This window comes from Leguminivora glycinivorella, chromosome 18 (genome assembly GCF_023078275.1).
Source record: "Leguminivora glycinivorella isolate SPB_JAAS2020 chromosome 18, LegGlyc_1.1, whole genome shotgun sequence".
NCBI classification, from domain to species: Eukaryota; Metazoa; Arthropoda; class Insecta; order Lepidoptera; family Tortricidae; genus Leguminivora; species Leguminivora glycinivorella.
The window spans coordinates 11704408-11724389 of NC_062988.1; the positions used below are offsets into that span (position 1 = coordinate 11704408).

Here is a 19982-nt window from a genome sequence, read left to right on the forward strand (position 1 = left end):
CCATAAGCGAATCCCGCTTCTTCTTTAATTCTTCAATGGGAATATCTATCATGTTGCTTATTCGCACCCAAGCATCATGAATAAATTGTTTATCTTTATGTTTTAAATGCTTTGGGTCCCAAATCACAGGTTCATTTTGATAGCATTCTAAAAATTCTATTTCACGATCGTTAGACCACATTTTAACCGATAGCGAACACGTCTTTACACAAATACAGTAAGCGGGCAACTAAATGAACGAGTGTGTACATGCTTGGTCTCGTTTACCTCGCGAGAGCGGACGAGACCCTTTGACTCGGCCGCAAAAAACCGACACGCGGCCGAGGCGAACCGAGGCGAGAACCGAGCGGGCGAGACAAGGCGAGAGCATCATGTACACACTCCTTCTCGGTCAGTCTCGGGGTGTCTCGGCGAGTGTGTACAGCCGGCATTGCGTCTCAAACGAGGAGCCGAGTACTTAGTTTTGCAAGGTGTCTTTATATATTTCTTCAAATTCTGCTTGGAAATTGACTCGCAACCATGTTTGAAAATCTTTTATTTTGTTACTGCAATATCCGACATCCACCTCGGATTTTTGCAAGATGTTATATAAGCAATCCGACCTTTCAAATACGATGGAATATCGACAGATAAAAATTAAAATTGAACGATTAGAGCATGGTCTCGAAATTTTCTGCCGCTAAAATTGTATCGCTGCCCCAGTCCCAGTCCTGTGGATTGTCACACATCTCTACAAACACGGTTGTAAGATTGTTTTTTTGATCGAAAACCGTGTTAATAAGTCGCGACATATACGTCCAGCGAGTAGCAGTTTTTTCTGCAGCGAATGTCATAAAATGCAGCTCGTTTAGTGCTGTGGCCGAAGAAAGTCGACAAAGATTACAGGGCCGAAAAGAATGAACTAACCTCTTTAATTCTATTGCACGATTTTGATAATACTAAAGCCAAGACATGTGCATTGCACCAGATGTACATTGCTTGTGGACACATCTCTTTGACTTTTTGTTACACCCCATTTCTTACACCTGACATCACGGTCGCTCCGTCATAGCTTTGTGCCACAAGGTTTGCAGTGCAATCATGTTTCATTAACATTTTTATAATTATAGGTATTTGAAAGTACGTCCGCGGTGCGACTTAAAGAAACATCAACATATCCCATGAATCGATCATGGATATCGTTTTCGCAGAAATATCTCAAAATTAAACATAATTGTTCTTTATAACCATCGAGGACATATCCCAATAGAGTGGTAATATGGGGCTGTCCGTCTGCGCAACGGATATGTGATTTGTCACTTATAAATGTTAGCGCTCGCTCTCAATAAAACAGTACAAAACCAGTATTGGATCCGTGCGTACGTCTCTGCGAATTACGAAATAAATTATAGTTTGTTTTACTATTATTATAATGGCGTGCTTTTCTATTCAGTTTCGTAGAAAAAACAGCAAAACATCTGACTTTAAAACATAAGGAATAACTTTTCATCGGTAAGTTACGATTTTAAATTATAAACTACTTTATATTAAATTTTGTCCGGAGATCAAGTTAAACTGGACAACAAAAGTGAAAGGTGATGACGCAGGCTAGACGTATGTCGTTATCTCTTGCTTCCACGTAACTCAATTCACATCACACCATCTCTTTCCAGTCTGCACTAGTGTTGTACATGCTTAATTTATAGCATCAAGTGGTGTATCGATATTTAAGTAATGAGTAAGGAATATTATTGTGTGTACCTACTACATAATGATCACACTATTTAGATAAACAAACGAGAAAGTTATCTTGCACTTATGTTTGCATTAAATTAATGGTTTATGTCGAATAATTGTATATTATCGATTATGTTAAGCTTGATTGATTATATGTACTGATGTATTAGGTACCTAATTCTTAGGTGTAATTAGATATGTTTTGGGTATATTTAGGTGACACGATTTCGTAAAATCTCTATCTGATATATGTAATAATTTAAATATCACGTTGAAGTAATTTGTAAAATAATAAATTGCTATTTAAATCGAAATAAAAAACACAACTTGAAAAAATCGAAGATACATAATTAGGGATTGGAAAATTTCATGATTTTTACTTAAAATAATTATAATCTGATTATTATACCATTTTGACTTCCAAGAAATAGTTTTCCCTTTTTGTATACCGTGTTTTATGTAACAGATTTTTGCTCCACCGTATGTGCATGTAATGTTACGGACTTTTGGGGCTTGCACAGACGGTGGTGCATAAAGCGCGTAAGGGGTTAAAATATCGTTATCGATAAACCTTACTTACGCACTACCTCATCCCTAGCACCTATCACTTGACCTTGTATCAGCCAATGGGAGCGCAGTGAGAGGGGATATGCGTAGCTGCGAGTTGGCGGAATTGTTCTCGAACAAATTACGAGCGCTTTCAAAAAATCTGCTTGCTCGCATTTCGACGCCGGCGGCGCTGGCGTGCGCCTGTGTGCAGACGCACACTATAACCAGAAGCATAACGATTGTAGCCTGCGGTACAGACATAGCGTGCGATCCTCTTCGAACCAACCTTACGTGCGGCTAGAGCGAAAGGGATAGCATTCATGGTCGGTACCGCCACGCCGTCAGTAGTGTTGCGGACTAACCATTATTGATACTTGCGTAAAAACACCACCATAATAGGGTGGTGTTTAATATATATTATATATTACATATTTGCATAATACATGATTTCGTGCATAAATACTTGACCTTTTAGTTTAATTATTAAACTTATCACAGTTTTTTCTATTAAAACGTGTGTAGCCTTGGAAGAAATAAATTAAAAAACTTTTATAATATAATAAATTGTGTATATAATATTGTCTTCTGTCACCGCGATAGTTACTCATGAAATAAATTTATGGAATCAGATTATATCGCTTATAATGAATATAATCCGTTTTCTTAGTTTTATTTCATTTTGTATATGATATGTTTTCTAGGTTCTTTTCGGTGAAGGAAAACATCGTGAGGAAACCGGACTAATTCCAATAAGGTCTAGTTTACCCTTTGGGTTTAAAGGTCAGATGGCAGTCGTTTTCGTAAAAACTAGTGCCTACGCCAAATCTTGGGATTAGTTGTCAAAGCGGACCGCAGGCTCCCATGAGCCGTGGCAAATGTCGGGATAACGCAAGGAAGATGATGATGTTTTCTAGGTACATATATATAATGGAACTAAGATCGGTTTTCTTTAATTTTAAGTAGTTTTTTTTATATTTAAAATGTGTTTTTAGGGTTTTGTAGTCAACTAGGAACCCTTATAGTTTCGCCATGTCTGTCTGTCTGTCCCTCCGTCCGTCCGTCCGTCCGCGGATAATCTCAGTGACCGTTAGAACTAGAGAGCTGAAATTTTGTACCAATATGTATATCAGTCACGCCGACAAAGTGCAAAAATAAAAAGTGGAAAAAATGTTTTATTAGGGTACCCCCCCTACACGTAAAGTAGGGAGTTTTTTTTTTTTTTTTTCATTTCAACCCTAACGTGTGATTTATTGTTGGATAGGTATTTAAAAATGAATTACTGAAATCGTTTTTTGATAATATTAATATTTTCGGGAATAATCGCTCCTAAAGGAAAAAAAGTGTCGTCCCCCCCCTCTAACTTTTTAACCATATATTTAAAAAATCACAAAAGTAGAACTTTATAAACTTTCTAGGAAAACTGTTTTGAACTTGATAGGTTCTGTAGTTTTTGAAAAATATGGAAAACTACGGAACTGCCTACCTGAGCGTGGCCCGATACGCTCTTGGCCGGTTTTTAAATATTATGTTGTTTTAATTGCATGGAGCACAGGAAGGTCCACATCTATGTATTAGTTTTTTGTTAGGAAATACAACTCTACGCTACGCCTACCTACTTTAATTGACTGGTGACACACTGAGACAGTGGATGCGCCAGAGTATAAAAGAGTGATTACCATCTCTTGTCAAAGATCTTGTTGAGACGAATGAAACGAACCCAAACACGAAGTGGTTTCAAGACCTGGTCTTTGAATACTCTTAACTACCTTCCAGCTTCATCATCAGATCCTGGGTACCATCTCTTGTCAAAGATCTTGTTGAGACGAATCAAACGAGCCCAAACACAGAAGAGTTTCAAGACCTGGTTGTTGAATACTCTTGACTACCTTCCGGCTTCACCATCAGATCCGGGGTACCATCTCTTGTCAAAGATCTTGTTGAGACGAATCAAACGAGCCCAAACACGGAGTAGTTTCAAGACCTGGTTGATGAATTCTCTTGACTACCTTCCAGCTTCATCATCAGATCCTGGGTACCATCTCTTGTCAAAGATCTTGTTGAGACGAACCAAACGAGCCCAAGCATGAAATGGTTTCAAGACCTGGTTGATGAGAACTCATGACTACCTTCCGGCTTCATCATCAGATCCTGGGTACCATCACCTCTTGTCAAAGATCTTGTTGAGGCAAATCAAACGAGCCCAAACACGAAATGGTTTCAAGACCTGGTTGATGAGAACTCATGACTACCATCTGACTTCATCATCAGATCCTGAGTACCATCTATTGTCAAAGATTTTGTTGAGACGAGTCAGTAACCTAAAATGATATTCAATAATAAATAATACTTACTAAAAATATTAGTCAAGTTAATTAGTTAGTTACCAAAGTCGTCAACCCAAGGATCAAAGTTTTCAGTCGCAGTATACATGCAACAGTACAGCCAAACACGCACACAAGTGCGGTTTTGGACACGGCGGGTGCCGCACACAATGACAAAATAACTTCGCGATCGTCGTGCCGCGTGCGGAGCAGATTGGCAAACGTCCTGCCTCTACAAGCTCTGCCGCGGTACTGACATCGCAAGCGCGCGTAACCGGTAATAAGGAGGCATTTTTAAAAAATCGTCAAAAATATTAAATTCCAATTAATAGAAAACTTTTGCATAAAATCTGTTTAAGTAAGCGTTGCAGATTATTTTTATATTAAAACTACTTCAAAAACACGTAAGTTTTCGAAGAAATTGACACTTATTCTGAGGTCATTTCTGAAACAAATTGGATTCATCATATCCTCATTTACTCTATTCTAAAGAAGTAGTCTCAGAAGATTGTAGTACAGGATATACATAATACAAATTTACCACTTGAAGCATTCAAAACTATCCAAATTTTACAAATTAGACGGACTAATTCAGCACTTTTCGCGGGTTTTCCTAAACATGCACCAGAAAAAAAATCATAATTAAGTGAGCTAGTTTTTAAAAATCCAGTCTCACAACATGTAAGTTAAGAAGATATCCTAATCAAATCCTGAACTTAATAAGTCTTAGATGACGGAAAGTGTAGCATTTTGCCGACTAAAACTATCAATTTTACATTATTACGACGTTTTCGTTGAATGGCCTCTTAAATAACATTTCTACTCTATTAGAGTATGTACTCGATGTTTATAACTAACATCAGGAGTTGCGTCAATTATAACAGAAACAAATGTAGCTTTTTTTACTTCAAGTTCAATGCGAGTTCTTATGACGTCAGCTACAGAATGAATAATGTTATTTTTAATTTTGTTAGACAAATAGCTCGAGCTGGCCGTCGGTTTGTCGCTTTGTTGAACGTGTTTTTCTAATACGCCGTCATATTTAGATAGAAGCGATACAAGCTCCAAAAAATTGCCCCTATTTAATGAAGTTTTAGACTCATCATGCCCTCTAAACGGAAGTTCTTGTTGGGCTAAATGGCACAAACAATGTCTACTAACCTCTGGAAGACACTACGATTAGTGTCAAGACGAATATTGTGTTTCGAGATTTCTTCGGATAATTGGCGCGACAAGGCCTCGATTCGTTGTTTTCTAAAATTGCTAAAAGAATCAGCAGCACACATATGCTTACTTGAATTCATGTGCCTCTTTATTGCGCCAGATAAATTATTTAAATCATCGTATCCAGTAGAATTCCATACGTTAGCATCGTTGGAAAAAAATATGCAACACCAGCAATACAATTTGTTGGTGTGGGAACAACCAACTAGCCAATGTGTTTTGTACACAGCCCTACAAAATTTTCTCTTATGCGCACCACTTTTTTGAGAAATACACAAGTCGGGCGTTGGTTTTGGCGTGGAAATAATGTTACGTTTTTGGGCAAAATCTAATGAATTTACCTTGCCTTCGTCGAGTAACATGTGAACACATTTATCACCGTCACAAGGCACCACTTCATCCATTCCATCCATCCATCGGTTTTTGAAAGAATTAAGCAGTTTGTAACAAGAAAACGAAGAAGAGCACATTCACTTAACGCAAGTAAAACTTTATACTAAATAATACACTTGAAGGTGTTTATAAAACGCGCGCTCAATCCTGCACCTCACTTCATACCAAAAGCCCGGCTTAAATCGTCGAAGAAATGTGCTATATATACCTACAAATATAGGTTGCTTGGGCTAAAGGCTGGGAAAAAAAGGATGCAAGAGCAAGCCCCGTTGCAAGCCAACGAGTGCGAGCGAGCAAGATAGCTGACAGCTTCGACTTCAAGTCTCGTTCCTTACGCGCTGCACTAGAGCCACGGCAAAACATGGCAACATGCTGTGGTATGGTCTGAACCGTGTGGTCGATCGGCCGTGAGCTTTACTTATTGGCCGCTGTACACATATGGCCAACGGTTCCACCAACCCTTTGTGAAACTCCTTGGCCAAGATAAGAGCCGCTGTTTACACATTGGCGAACCAATCACTTGGCATTGGCTCTTCATGAAAGATGGACGTGGAATGGAAAATTATAGGAAATTCTAGGTCACAAAAAAGATAAATGTTCTTATCATAATATTAAAAAAATTGTTAATATTTCAAATAATTTAATTTTACTACGGGGTTATTATTTTTTAATCAAATTTTTCTGTCAACGTCTATGGCTTCCCACAGACAGTCTTAAAAATTCATAATCTTAAAAAAAACTTGTATGCAATCTGACAGTTCAAACTGACACTGACAAGACACTGACAGATCTGTCAGTGTCAATTTGCATACAAATTTTTTTTAAGATTATGAATTTTTAAGACTGTCTGTGGGAAGCCATAGACGTTGACAGAAAAATTTGATTAAAAAATAATAACCCCGTAGTAAAATTAAATTATTTGATATATTAACAATTTTTTGAATATTATGATAAGAACATTTATCTTTTTTAGGAAATACATTAAACATTTGCAAGGTTATTTTATTTCCTAAAATCTACACTATTATTGGCATAGATAAACTTATTATTTTCGTAAATATTTCACTACTGTCCTCTCTGACGGCTGACGACCAACTGAATGAAGCGCCAACGTGTAAACGCAGTTGGCCATTGGCGCCAAGATCCTTTGATGTGTGGACAAAAAACCGACACCAATCGGTTGGCCGGCAAGCGCAAGCGCCAACTGCCAACTTACGGCCAAGTAGCCCTCTACACGCTTGGCCAAGGGGGTTGGTGGAACCGTTGGCCATATGTGTACAGCGGCCATATGGAGAATTCAATGGCCGCTGTACACATATGGCCAACGGTTCCACCAACCCTTGGTGGCCAAGATACGAGCCGCTGTTTACACATTGGCGAACCAATCACTTGGCATTGGCTCATCATGAAAGATGAACGTGGGATGAAAAAGGCTAGGAAATTCTAGGTCATTAACATTGTCAGCAAAATTTGATTAAAAAATAATAACCCCGTAGTAAAATTAAATTATTTGAAATATTAACAATTTTTTGAATATTTTGATAAGCACATTTATCTTTTTTAGGCAATACATTAAACATTTGCAAGGTTATTTTATTTCCTAAAATCAACACTATTATTGGCATAGATAAACTTGTCGCGACCAACGCGAAACTATAAAGCCCTAAGAATATTCCCCTGCGGCAACACTGTACAGCGCCCTCTGGGTGGAGCCATAGTAAGTATCTCAAAGTTGTCAAACTACGTGCCACGTAGACATTCCACGAGGCGCGAGAAACGCGCCAGTACTTAAAAGTGTAACACACAGTGAAGTGATCCACGTGCTATCCAGATATTGCAGAGACGACTAAAGCTAAGTATTTATTTATACTTAGTGGCTCGCAGTGGTGTAATGGTATCTCTTACAATTGTTTCCATATCTAACTAAAGGCTATTACCTCGATTATCTTAGTAACAGACAAGGCGCACTAAAGGTGCCACTAGGTGCCAAGTTGTCTATCTAAATAGTAAGTATGGTACTCAATCCTGGAAGACTAGTTCTCCAGAGGCACGAGCAGACAAGGCACGCTAAAGGTGCCAGTAAGTGACAGGTAGACACACTTAGAGTAAGCATGCATGCTCAATCAAGGTGAGACCGCGGCGTGCTCAGCTCAGCCCGGAGAGACGAGGTCGCCGGGGGTCGAGGGGCACGTCGGCGGCGTACCTGGCTCAGCCCGGAAAGACGAGGTCGCCGGGGGTCGAGAGGTACGTCGACGGCTCACTGTTCTCAATCCTGGTAAGACTAGATCGCCAGAGGGTGAGGTGCAAGTCCGCGGCGTGCTCAGCTCAGCCCGGAGAGACGAGGTCGCCGGGGGTCGAGGGGCACGTCGGCAGCGTACCTAGCTCAGCCCGGAAAGACGAGGTCGCCGGGGGTCGAGAGGTACGCCGACGGCCCTCACAGTTATCAATCCTGGAAGACGAGTTCTCCAGAAGAGTCGGTATGATAGGTACGAGGGTGTTGACAGTTCAGCACGTCCTCACACCCGCCGAGCTCCAGACAGACGTGCCGTAGTGTAGCGGTACGTCTCGACTATCCACTTGGGCGTGTAGGCGTCCGAGGACTTTGTATTTGGTGTACCCTGTCTGGTTGAATAAGATCAATCCTTAGTATGAGTAGTATGACGATGATGTATGTTCTAGGGACGGTTGTTAGGAGAATACCATATTCATGAGTACTTAAAACCCACAGATCACGGAGTGACAATCAGCCGCCGTAACATAAAAGCAAGCGAAGCAGATTAGAGGCTCACCTGGCCCCGAGAAGGTTGGGACAGCGTGAGCGTGGATGAGGAATCATCTATAGAAAAGTCAGGTATGTATACCATGCATTCTGTTTGGTGGTCAGTATATATATTGACCACACACACACAAATAAGTTGCCATCCTTCTCCTTTACGGACTCGTAAATGTACCGTAGGCGGCTAGGAGAAGAGTGGCGACAATGGTGGTTAGTGCTGGGATTGAGAAAGAATCAAGGCATAACCTAAAAATGAATGCAAGGTATACTATCCTGACATTAAATGTATTATTCTAACAAAAATAACATGTGTGTGTCAATAGTAACAAAAATTGCAAGATTTGTACTTTAAGTACACGTTCGGAATCATATAATTACAGGGTCTGGTTCAACATCAATTTTGGCTCATTTAGTTATGAAAGTTACTTTAAAAAGTTCAATAAGTGAAGACTTTTAAGAAAAAAGTAATTTCATTGACTGTGTAACACGGCAGGATATGAGAAAATACATCATGGCGTACTTTCTCGGCTAAAGGATGGTTTACTTACTTATAAGATACATTTTATTCCCCGTAAAAGAAAAAAGGCTCAATTGTTATAAATAATGTTTAAAAAATAAAAGTATGAAGATTTCAGTATTCGTCCGAATTTATGAAATTAAAAATTCATTATTCAAAAATAAAAGGTCATGTTATTGAACAAAGTTGCTTCCGTGATACGTCACGAATACGTCTCTGATTGGCCAAAAGCGAAACATGGCGGCCATCGCGCCATCGCGGCGGCCATAGCACGAAGTAGTGTTGCTACAGTTACAGTAAGAAGATTACCCGAAATGTCGGGAGAAAATTACGACTCGAAAGGATTAACCGGATAACTTCAGTGAAGAGAAGAAATTATTTTACAAGCGGATTCGACTTGGAAAGCAGAAATGAGAATTTTCTTATAAGATGAATGTGTAATTAAGTCAAACGGTCATACTGAACTGTGTATAGACATAAGTCGGTAAGATGTTTGTCTTTGTGTTCGTAATTATATTGGATTGATTAGTATATAAGCTAGAAGATCTTTTCAGGGATAAGAAGAGAAGCACTAGCCTATGGTATACTGCAGGTATATCTTATAAGTCTTATAAAACAAGCGTAAATAAGAAGGGGCAGAGGAATTTTCCGCTTTGAATTTTACTTGATACATGTCTGTTAAACCTAATTAGAATTAAGATTTTAGTATTAAGTATTTGTATAAAAATAATAACGATGCATCCAAAAGGACCGAAGAAGGAACAAGTTACGGTTAGTTTATTCGTTAAATATGTCAGAAATCAGGGAGTTCTGACTAAGGCTGGCAACACTAATTCCCGTAGAGAATACGCTTTACTTTGAAACTTTGTTTACGGAGGAAAAGCTGCGACAGCGCCGGTTCCCAAGAAGTTTGCATCCAGTTTATAGGTAAGATGCAGTTGTTTCGTACAATTTCAAGTGCTTTATAGAAGAATTAAACTGGTGAATGAGTACGATTATTAAAAATATGTGTATTTTACGTCATAGGAAGACAAAAACACGAACCGGCCTCCGTTAACCATCACGGACTTGACACACCACCGGATTAGACGAGAAAAGAGAAAAGAAACTCCTCGGTAAGTTTTTAAATAACTACTTCGTCATCACATGAAGTTAGTTTGTTCAAAGAAAAACCAATCGTCAGCTAATTTGCCGTAAAGTTAGCGAAAACGACCTCGTGGTTAAGAAACACGGCATGTTTGAAGTTAAAAAGTAGAAATAAAGTTAGTTAAATAAGAATATTACAGTCAATATTCAAGTTTTAACATCCGTATTACGTTTTATTAGAGATATCTTGAATATTTTGACATTGTACTTGTTATTGGCGAAGATTAACTTGGATGAAGAAATGTATTTGCAGCGGAGTCAAAATGGCGAATTCTAGTATTCTTTAAAAGTTTAAAGAAGCTTTTAACATCGTGAGATATTATGTTATGCATATTGCGCATATTTTTCCTGAACTCACAATGTTGTTTACTTATTTCTTAAAGAACTTTGAGAAAGTTTGAAGAAGGCCTCATTTTTTTTATGTTGATTGTGTGTGTATGTGAATTAACATCTTCTTTACAGGTTTAGTATAAGAAGTGAATTTGTGTCAATAGTGTTCGTTAAAATACGTCATACAAATAAAATAAAAATTAAATACAAAAATAAAACAAATGATTAAGGTGAATGAGTTTAGTGAAAGTGACAGTGCAAAGTTATATTATAGTTACCTGCGTGTAAACGTCAACGTTACTGACAAGCACTGATAAGAAGTGATAAGTCTTAACATAAATTTGAGTTCAATAACATGTCTGTGCGTATGTTATGTTTACAGATATTTCAATTTTCTTTAGTGATATTCAATTTAAAGTGAAATGATTTAAATTTGGAAATAAAAGAACTCATTAATTAAATTAATTTTAAAGTGAAAGTATTAAAGTTTCAAATAAGAGTCCTCATAAATTAAATTAAATTTTAATCTTTTGTTACTTTTAACTATTGAGTGTTGTGTTTTCCATAATAATAATAGATTAATAAAAAAATAAACAATTCCTCATTTCTAGTAGCATTCTAAAATAATTAAAGAAAATGCCAGAAACCTATCCTTGTGAAGGATAATTAAATAGACTTTTCCCAATAAGAGTGTTAATAAAAGATACTAGTTTATAGTATATATTTCTGTACCTTCCAGGACAAGATGGACGAGATTCTCTTAATCAGACTTCGAATCACCAGTGAAAAAATTGGTGCTGAATTGGAAACAATACCCAGTACGGTTCGGTCAGAAAACATAGGACAGGCTCAGGTCGTCTATAACAGACTGCAAGCTGCAGTGAATAGGCTCAACGCTAATTTATCAGAATACTTTCGTTTAGCTACAACTCCTGCATCAGATGAAATTTTCTTGATTAGTGGCCAACAGCTTTTAGCGGAAGAGACTTTAGCAGAACTCAAAGCGAAGATCGACCAAGATAGACCCAGGGTCTCAACGTTCTTATGTCACATTTCAAGCGGCCAAGGAGTTGAAGCTTCCAGTCGAAGAAGAAAGTCTCTTGACAATTTTCACCTTCGGTGAAGATCCTCCGAAGGAAATACATAGTCCTATAGTGATTCTACAGTTAATAAATAGAACAAATAAGAAGATAGTTATACAAGCTAACTGTGTCCAACGCATTTCAAGAGGATTCATCCCAAATGTCAAGTTACGGGGCGTACCAGAGTCTTATGTACTAGCGGATGATGGTTCTCTGAGCGGACAGGTGCAGATTCTAATCGGAAACGACTACTACTTTAACATCATTTATGAAACTAAGATACAACTAGATAGTAACTTGTTTCTAGTGGATTCTGCCCTTGGATGGATAGTCAGTGGCAAGACGGAACCACAGCTTGAAGAGGAATCATATGTAGTGACTTATGCTCAGACTTGTATTGAAATGAAGCTTCATCAACCAGATTCACCTCTTTGTGAGGGAGACATTAAAAACCTTTGGGAATTGGAATGTATAGGAATTTGTGATTCACCTAAAGCAACAAGAGAAGAAGAAGCTATTAAAAATTTTAATGAAACTACAGTAAAAATTAACAATAGATACACGGTAAGCTGGCCATGGATAACTTATCCGCCTGACTTACCTAATAACTTTGGAATCGACTTTGGGCGTCTGTCAAGTTTATTGAAGCGTATGGATCAAGAAACCTTAATGTCATACGACGATACGTTTAAACAACAGAAAATAGTAAGACAAGTCTTATGGACCGATAGTCAGATTGTCATCGAATGGTGTAAGTCTAACAAGCTACTTCCTCCCTTCGTTGCCAGACGAGTAGAAGAAATCAAGACAAACAAAGACCTGGAGATAAGATATGTACCATCAAGCTTGAACCCAACAGATGTAGGCACAAGACCCCTTCGTGCAGAGGAGGATAAGGAGAAATGGCTGAATGGTCCGCAGTTTATAACAGAAGATCCACAGAAATGGCCAACCACATCCGGCAGTGAGCCAACCAGTTCTCTTCTGACAGGGGAGGGTCTTGGGTTCCAAGAAGACATAGAGATGGTCGATAAAGAAGATCCAGTTGTTAATGTCAATCCGATGGAAACGGAGGAAATCATAACAGCAAATGAGATGATAGGAAATAACCAGTCAACAGATGACAAGCTTCATAAATTAAAAGAAATTCAAGCTAAATATTTTCCTCTAGAAGTAGAAGGAAAAGAAACCAATCTAAGTCGAAACTTAGGAGTATCAAAGGACATTGATGACTTATTGAGATGCAAAGGTCGTATGAAAAACGCAAACTGGTCATTCGACAAACGATACCCTATACTCATACCAAAAGAGTCAGATTTCACCAAGGAAATAATAATGAAAACTCATCAAGAGAACAAACATGTAGGTGTCAGCCACACGCTTGATAAAATAAGAGAAACGTATTGGATTCCTCAAGGAAGAAGTAAAGTCCAACGGATATTAAAGGGATGCCCTGAATGTATGAAACATGATGGAGGGCCTTATAGACTACCAGAAACCCCTGCTCTTCCTAAAGAGAGAGTCAATTACAGCTCTCCTTTTACGTACGTTGGAACAGACTACCTGGGACCACTTCTAGTTAACAACGGGAATGGCAGTTGTAAAAGATGGATTAGCCTTTATACATGTTTAGCGGTAAGAGCCATTCACCTAGAAGTGGTAAAGGATCTAACAGCGGAAGAAGGTCTTCTGGCCTTAAAAAGGATGATATCAGCGAGAGGCGTGCCTACCTTAATTACATCTGACAATGCAGCCCATTACAAGTTACTTTCTGAAATTCTTCAAGACCCATATTGCATAGAAAAAGAAATTAAATGGAAATTCATACCGCAACTAGCCCCATGGCATGGAGGATTTTACGAAAGGTTGATTGGCTTAACCAAGAATTGTATGAAGAAAACCTTACAAAAACACTTATTGAATGACAGCCAGCTGGCAACAACAGTTAAGGAAATAGAAGCAGTACTTAACACAAGACCTTTAACCTACGTGGATTCAGAACCTGACCACGTATTAAAACCCTCAGACTTTCTTACCATGGGAAAATGTATCGTAATGGAAACGTCGAGCATGGATCCTAGTACGTCACACGGGACAGTAACCAAAGACAATCTAATTAAAGGTTGGAAGAAAGCGCTCATCATTCTACGAGAAATCAAAGAGATGTTTGAGAATAGGTATCTCCTAAATTTGAGAGAAAGATACTCCCATCATCCTAAGGAGCCTAGAGTGACTTCAAAATTAACGCCAAAAATAGGACAGATAGTGCAAATAAAAGGCGACACGAAGAATAGGATCAATTGGAAAGTTGGGAAAATAGTATCTTTAAAGGAAGGCGCCGATGGTTTATGTAGAGTAGCCACGGTCCAAGTAGGAGATACAATATATACAAGATCTATCGCGCATCTCTACCCGTTAGAGATCGAAGATGGAGAGGAACAGTGTAAACAAACGTCACACGAAGAAAGCGTAGAAGAATCTGTACAGGTTCCTGATGTCCCACATCCTACAAGAAGGGACGACGTGATGAAAGAATCCACTAACGACGTTCTCAAGACTTCTGAGCAGAAATCTTATCAATTAACAAAATTAAACGAGTCAGAAGAAATACCGTCTGATTCAGCCTTATTAGAGCCTGCATCTAGTCAGTTACACGAGCCTGAGCCTAAGTCCATACCCGAACCAGACCCACTCGCAGTCAGACATGACGTTCTGCGAGAACACTGATCCTGAAACGCACCACCTAGAGAACATCGCGTCGACTGAACATCACGACGAGTCCAGACCTAAGAGAACAGCGGCGCTTCGTGCTCTTGAGAAGATTAAGGAGTGGACCAGCAACTTAGTCGCAGTTTTGCTGCCTGTAGTGGGGAGTGTCGCGACCAACGCGAAACTATAAAGCCCTAAGAATATTCCCCTGCGGCAACACTGTACAGCGCCCTCTGGGTGGAGCCATAGTAAGTATCTCAAAGTTGTCAAACTACGTGCCACGTAGACATTCCACGAGGCGCGAGAAACGCGCCAGTACTTAAAAGTGTAACACACAGTGAAGTGATCCACGTGCTATCCAGATATTGCAGAGACGACTAAAGCTAAGTATTTATTTATACTTAGTGGCTCGCAGTGGTGTAATGGTATCTCTTACAATTGTTTCCATATCTAACTAAAGGCTATTACCTCGATTATCTTAGTAACAGACAAGGCGCACTAAAGGTGCCACTAGGTGCCAAGTTGTCTATCTAAATAGTAAGTATGGTACTCAATCCTGGAAGACTAGTTCTCCAGAGGCACGAGCAGACAAGGCACGCTAAAGGTGCCAGTAAGTGACAGGTAGACACACTTAGAGTAAGCATGCATGCTCAATCAAGGTGAGACCGCGGCGTGCTCAGCTCAGCCCGGAGAGACGAGGTCGCCGGGGGTCGAGGGGCACGTCGGCGGCGTACCTGGCTCAGCCCGGAAAGACGAGGTCGCCGGGGGTCGAGAGGTACGTCGACGGCTCACTGTTCTCAATCCTGGTAAGACTAGATCGCCAGAGGGTGAGGTGCAAGTCCGCGGCGTGCTCAGCTCAGCCCGGAGAGACGAGGTCGCCGGGGGTCGAGGGGCACGTCGGCAGCGTACCTAGCTCAGCCCGGAAAGACGAGGTCGCCGGGGGTCGAGAGGTACGCCGACGGCCCTCACAGTTATCAATCCTGGAAGACGAGTTCTCCAGAAGAGTCGGTATGATAGGTACGAGGGTGTTGACAGTTCAGCACGTCCTCACACCCGCCGAGCTCCAGACAGACGTGCCGTAGTGTAGCGGTACGTCTCGACTATCCACTTGGGCGTGTAGGCGTCCGAGGACTTTGTATTTGGTGTACCCTGTCTGGTTGAATAAGATCAATCCTTAGTATGAGTAGTATGACGATGATGTATGTTCTAGGGACGGTTGTTAGGAGAATACCATATTCATGAGTACTTAAAACCCACAGATCACGGAGTGACAATCAGCCGCCGTAACATAAAAGCAAGCGAAGCAGATTAGAGGCTCACCTGGCCCCGAGAAGGTTGGGACAGCGTGAGCGTGGATGAGGAATCATCTATAGAAAAGTCAGGTATGTATACCATGCATTCTGTTTGGTGGTCAGTATATATATTGACCACACACACACAAATAAGTTGCCATCCTTCTCCTTTACGGACTCGTAAATGTACCGTAGGCGGCTAGGAGAAGGGTGGCGACAAAACTTATTATTTTCGTAAATATTTCACTACTGTCCTCTCTGACGGCTGACGACAAACTGAATGAAGCGCCAACGTGTAAACGCAGTTGGCCATTGGCGCCAAGATCCTTTGATGTGTGGACGAAAAACCGACACCAATCGGTTGGCCGGCCAGCGCAAGCGCCAACTGCCAACTTACGGCCAAGTAGCCCTCTACACGCTTGGCCAAGGGGGCTGGTGGAACCGTTGGCCATATGTGTACAGCGGCCATAATAATACATACCTAATATTGGCGCGCGGTTTTAAAAATGGTGGCCGCTGTACACATGTGGCCAACGGTTCCACCAACCCTTGGTGGAACCTCTTGGCCAAGCGTGTAGAGGGCTACTTGGCCGTATGTTGGCAGTTGGCGCTAGAGCTTGCCGGCCAACAAATTGGTGTCGGTTTTTTGTCCACACATCAAAGGATCTTGGCTCCAATGGCTAACTGCGTTTACACGTTGGCGCTTCATTCAGTTTGTCGTCAGCCGTCAGAGAGGACAGTAGTGAAATATTTACGTAAATAATAAGTTTATCTATGCCAATAATAGTGTTGATTTTAGGAAATAAAATAACCTTGCAAATTTTTAATGTATTGCCTAAAAAAGATAAATGTGCTTATCAGAATATTCAAAAATTTGATAATATTTCAAATAATTTAATTTTACTACGGGGTTATTATTTTTTAATCAAATTTTGCTGACAACGTAAATGACCTAGAATTTCCTAGCCTTTTCCATTCCACGTCCATCTTTCATGAAGAGCCAATGCCAAGTGATTGGTTCGCCAATGTGTAAACAGCGGCTCTTATATTGGCCAAGGGGTTCCACCAAGGGTTGGTGGGGGAACCGTTGGCCACATGTGTACAGCGGCTATTAGGGCAAGCCCGGCTTTTGGGCTTATATGGCTGTATCGCCACTGGCCCTAGCCCATCTGACAAGAAGCTTCCATTCTTCAGGAGTGTAAATAGTCTTTAGTGATTGAGGCTCTCTCAATTGTTGAATGAACTCTGTCACCTTCGTTCTGAGTATGTCACACCTCAAGAAAAGTATGTGATGTATCAATGTTATACATACTTATTAGCTGCCTAAGCGATTTAGATGTTGTCCAGTACAGTTATCTGACCAGAACCTAACTAACTCTTCAACACCTTTTTGAACATGTGTGTCTATATAATTCAGTAAACAACTGCTTACTTCATTCGATCCCCTTCCGGCTACAGTCTCATCCCACATGTAACACAGAGCTTTTTTATTGCCCATGTCAAAAAGTAAAAACTGTAAAGTTTAAACATGCCAATTTCCTTTTATAATACAGAAGACTTACTTTCGCATGAGGACATACCAAAACTTTCTCAAAGTCAAAAACCGCAGTCAAGATCTTTCCATTGGATGAAATAGCTTCCTGCTTATCTTTATCTTTCTTGTCACGCGCCAGATTTTTATTCTCGAGGCGTTAGTTCTGACCAGAAATTTCTTTGTCAGTAGGATTTTTTTTATTCTTAAAGATATGGCAAACTTTACACTGGTCTTTTTTTGGAATAAAACGCCCTACGGAAAATGTCTCTGTGTTTGCTTTTGTGTCGTATTTTTCAGTGTCGAACCATTCCGTATAAAGCTGGAACATACAGGGAATAGTCGGCGCTCCCTCTAAACACAGTTTTTTTGTCTATTTGCGTAAATGGGGCTCTACTAAACTCTACTGGGGCTAATGCCCTTACATGGTCATCGACGCCTTGAATCATACTTTCGTTAATTACAACTCTATGATTTGCGACCTCTTCTGTCTTCTTCTACTTCGGTCATAGCATCGTATTTGTCTCATACAGTTCTGTCACGTAATAAACATGGTTTTACAAACGTCCATATGATAGTAGACACTTGCAAATTATCGGAGTTCCCAACTAGAGGCAAATGATATTTGTAAGTAAACTTGCGGTTGTTTGGAGTGTCCTGATTAAGACATCTAGCTTTGGGTAACTTTTTGACGTACTTTACTAAATAAGTCCACTGCTTTTGTCTATCTCCTAAGGAAGATGCAGTTTCAGTAGCAGAAACTGAGTCTAAGTAATCTTGTAGTTTACTTTTTAGTTTAATTCGGTGCCCAATGTGGGCAAAGCTCTTTCAAGTAAGTATTAATTATTATACTTTTGCAAACTCGTTTATTTTGACAATTTCGTGTTATTACAGTAAATGTTGTCCATCGAAGGTGAAAAACAGCCAGCGATTCATTCTTAAAATCAAAGGCTGCAGTTAGGGAACAAGCTTATGGGAGTTCAGCTAAGAAGTTTACAATATGTACTTTTTATACTGAACTAAAGCGTGATCCACACACGAGCGACGTAAGACGTGGAACGGACGCGCTTGCGTGCCTGCGCCGCGTCTCTTGAGTGTAATTTAAAAAACGTCTCCTCAGTTCATTTTGTATAGGAAAGACGTAAGACGCATACATAAGACGCACCTTATGGCGCAATTTCATTAGTCGATAACTCGTTCGGTATACAGCATACAGGGACTTCCCGCAGGCGAGATAACAACCAATGAAAGTTACTATTACTATTTAATTTCCCCGAATGCGGACCCTGTGGCACGCGTTCCAGAAATCTCTCGCACCCCGTTAGTAAGTTGCCGCTGAATCCTGGCAACTGTACAGCAAGCAGCTTCGCCTTACATGGGGTTCCACGTGAATTTGATGATCTCGAACCTGCTTCACCAGCCGGCGCGACGCCTCGTCTAGCTGGATCAGCAGCCGGTTGACCTCGCTCGGTTGATATTGGAGCAGCTCCTCCACGAGTTCGGTCTCAAACGTCAGCAGCATCTCGTATGCTTTGACGTATTCCTTGTGAATGGTATCAAAGTGTCGTCTCGCTACGGACGCCACTGTGCTTCCCTGGCGCGTAGTCACCGTCCCGGCATAATCTGTCAACATTTGGTATTTTGCGCGGAGCTGCACCTTAACTGATTTTAGGGACATGTTTATTTACTTGTTGCAACAACTTCTAATTGATTGAAAGTGGCGGTCTCAGTTTATCTTACAATTCAACAACTAACAACTGAGTGAGTGACAGTGTCAAGTAAATGTTGACGTGAGCGAATGAATGGGCAAGTATGAGTGAACAATTAAATTAACTAAAGTCTCTAACATATGTTCGCGGCAGATGATGACCGATAGAATGAATGAGTGAATGTTTGATGTTTCCAGTAATGGCCGATTGGACTGATATTTTAATATAATGGCGGCCGACGCCCACATATTCTAATCATTATAATGACGCGCAATGACACTGTAGTGGCGACCGATGCCCACTGAATTCACTGAATGATCTTGCCTTGGTTCGCTCTCCCCTCATGGGCCACCAAAATGTTGCCTCCAAGGCCAAACCCGTCTCAACGTGGTGCTGAAGCGCACCAGGCCGCTCTGCCTCAGACAGCCGACTGCGTGTATCTGAGCTACCAGTCGCGAGCCTCGAAGCTCAGCCCCCTGCTGTCCCCGTCGGCTGCGACGATTGTGGCACCGCCCCGAGCCCACCTCAGCTTGGAAATGCTGATTGGTGGAATGTCGCCCCGACACCTTCACGGGTTGTCCGTGCCCCGTACGGATGAAGTGACGCACTGAATTTTACTTCGCGTGTTTAATTTACTTAACAAATTGACCGAATGAAGTGAGCGACATGTTATTACATTCGCCGTGT

General features: G+C 40.5%; 1 protein-coding gene across 1 annotated transcript; it reads left to right on the plus strand.

The window, feature by feature from the left end:
* The first annotated feature begins 10231 nt into the window (after window positions 1–10231).
* On the plus strand, window positions 10232–14781 carry LOC125236138. The gene is made up of 3 exons (XM_048142837.1): window positions 10232–10267; window positions 11712–12010; window positions 12201–14781. Exons 1-3 carry the CDS (start codon window positions 10232–10234, stop codon window positions 14779–14781), a joined length of 2916 nt encoding a protein of 971 aa, XP_047998794.1.
* The last annotated feature ends 5201 nt before the right edge of the window (window positions 14782–19982 follow it).

What these genes read in the sequence shown, in the direction of transcription:
- LOC125236138 (XM_048142837.1), top strand. Translation starts at nt 10,232, where the DNA reads ATGCATCCAAAAGGACCGAAGAAGGAACAAGTTACG. An exon ending in CGAAGAAGGAACAAGTTACG is followed by an intron (nt 10,268 to 11,711) that starts GTTAGTTTATTC and finishes TGTACCTTCCAG; the next exon opens with GACAAGATGGACGAGATTCT. An exon ending in GATAGACCCAGGGTCTCAAC is followed by an intron (nt 12,011 to 12,200) that starts GTTCTTATGTCA and finishes ACGCATTTCAAG; the next exon opens with AGGATTCATCCCAAATGTCA.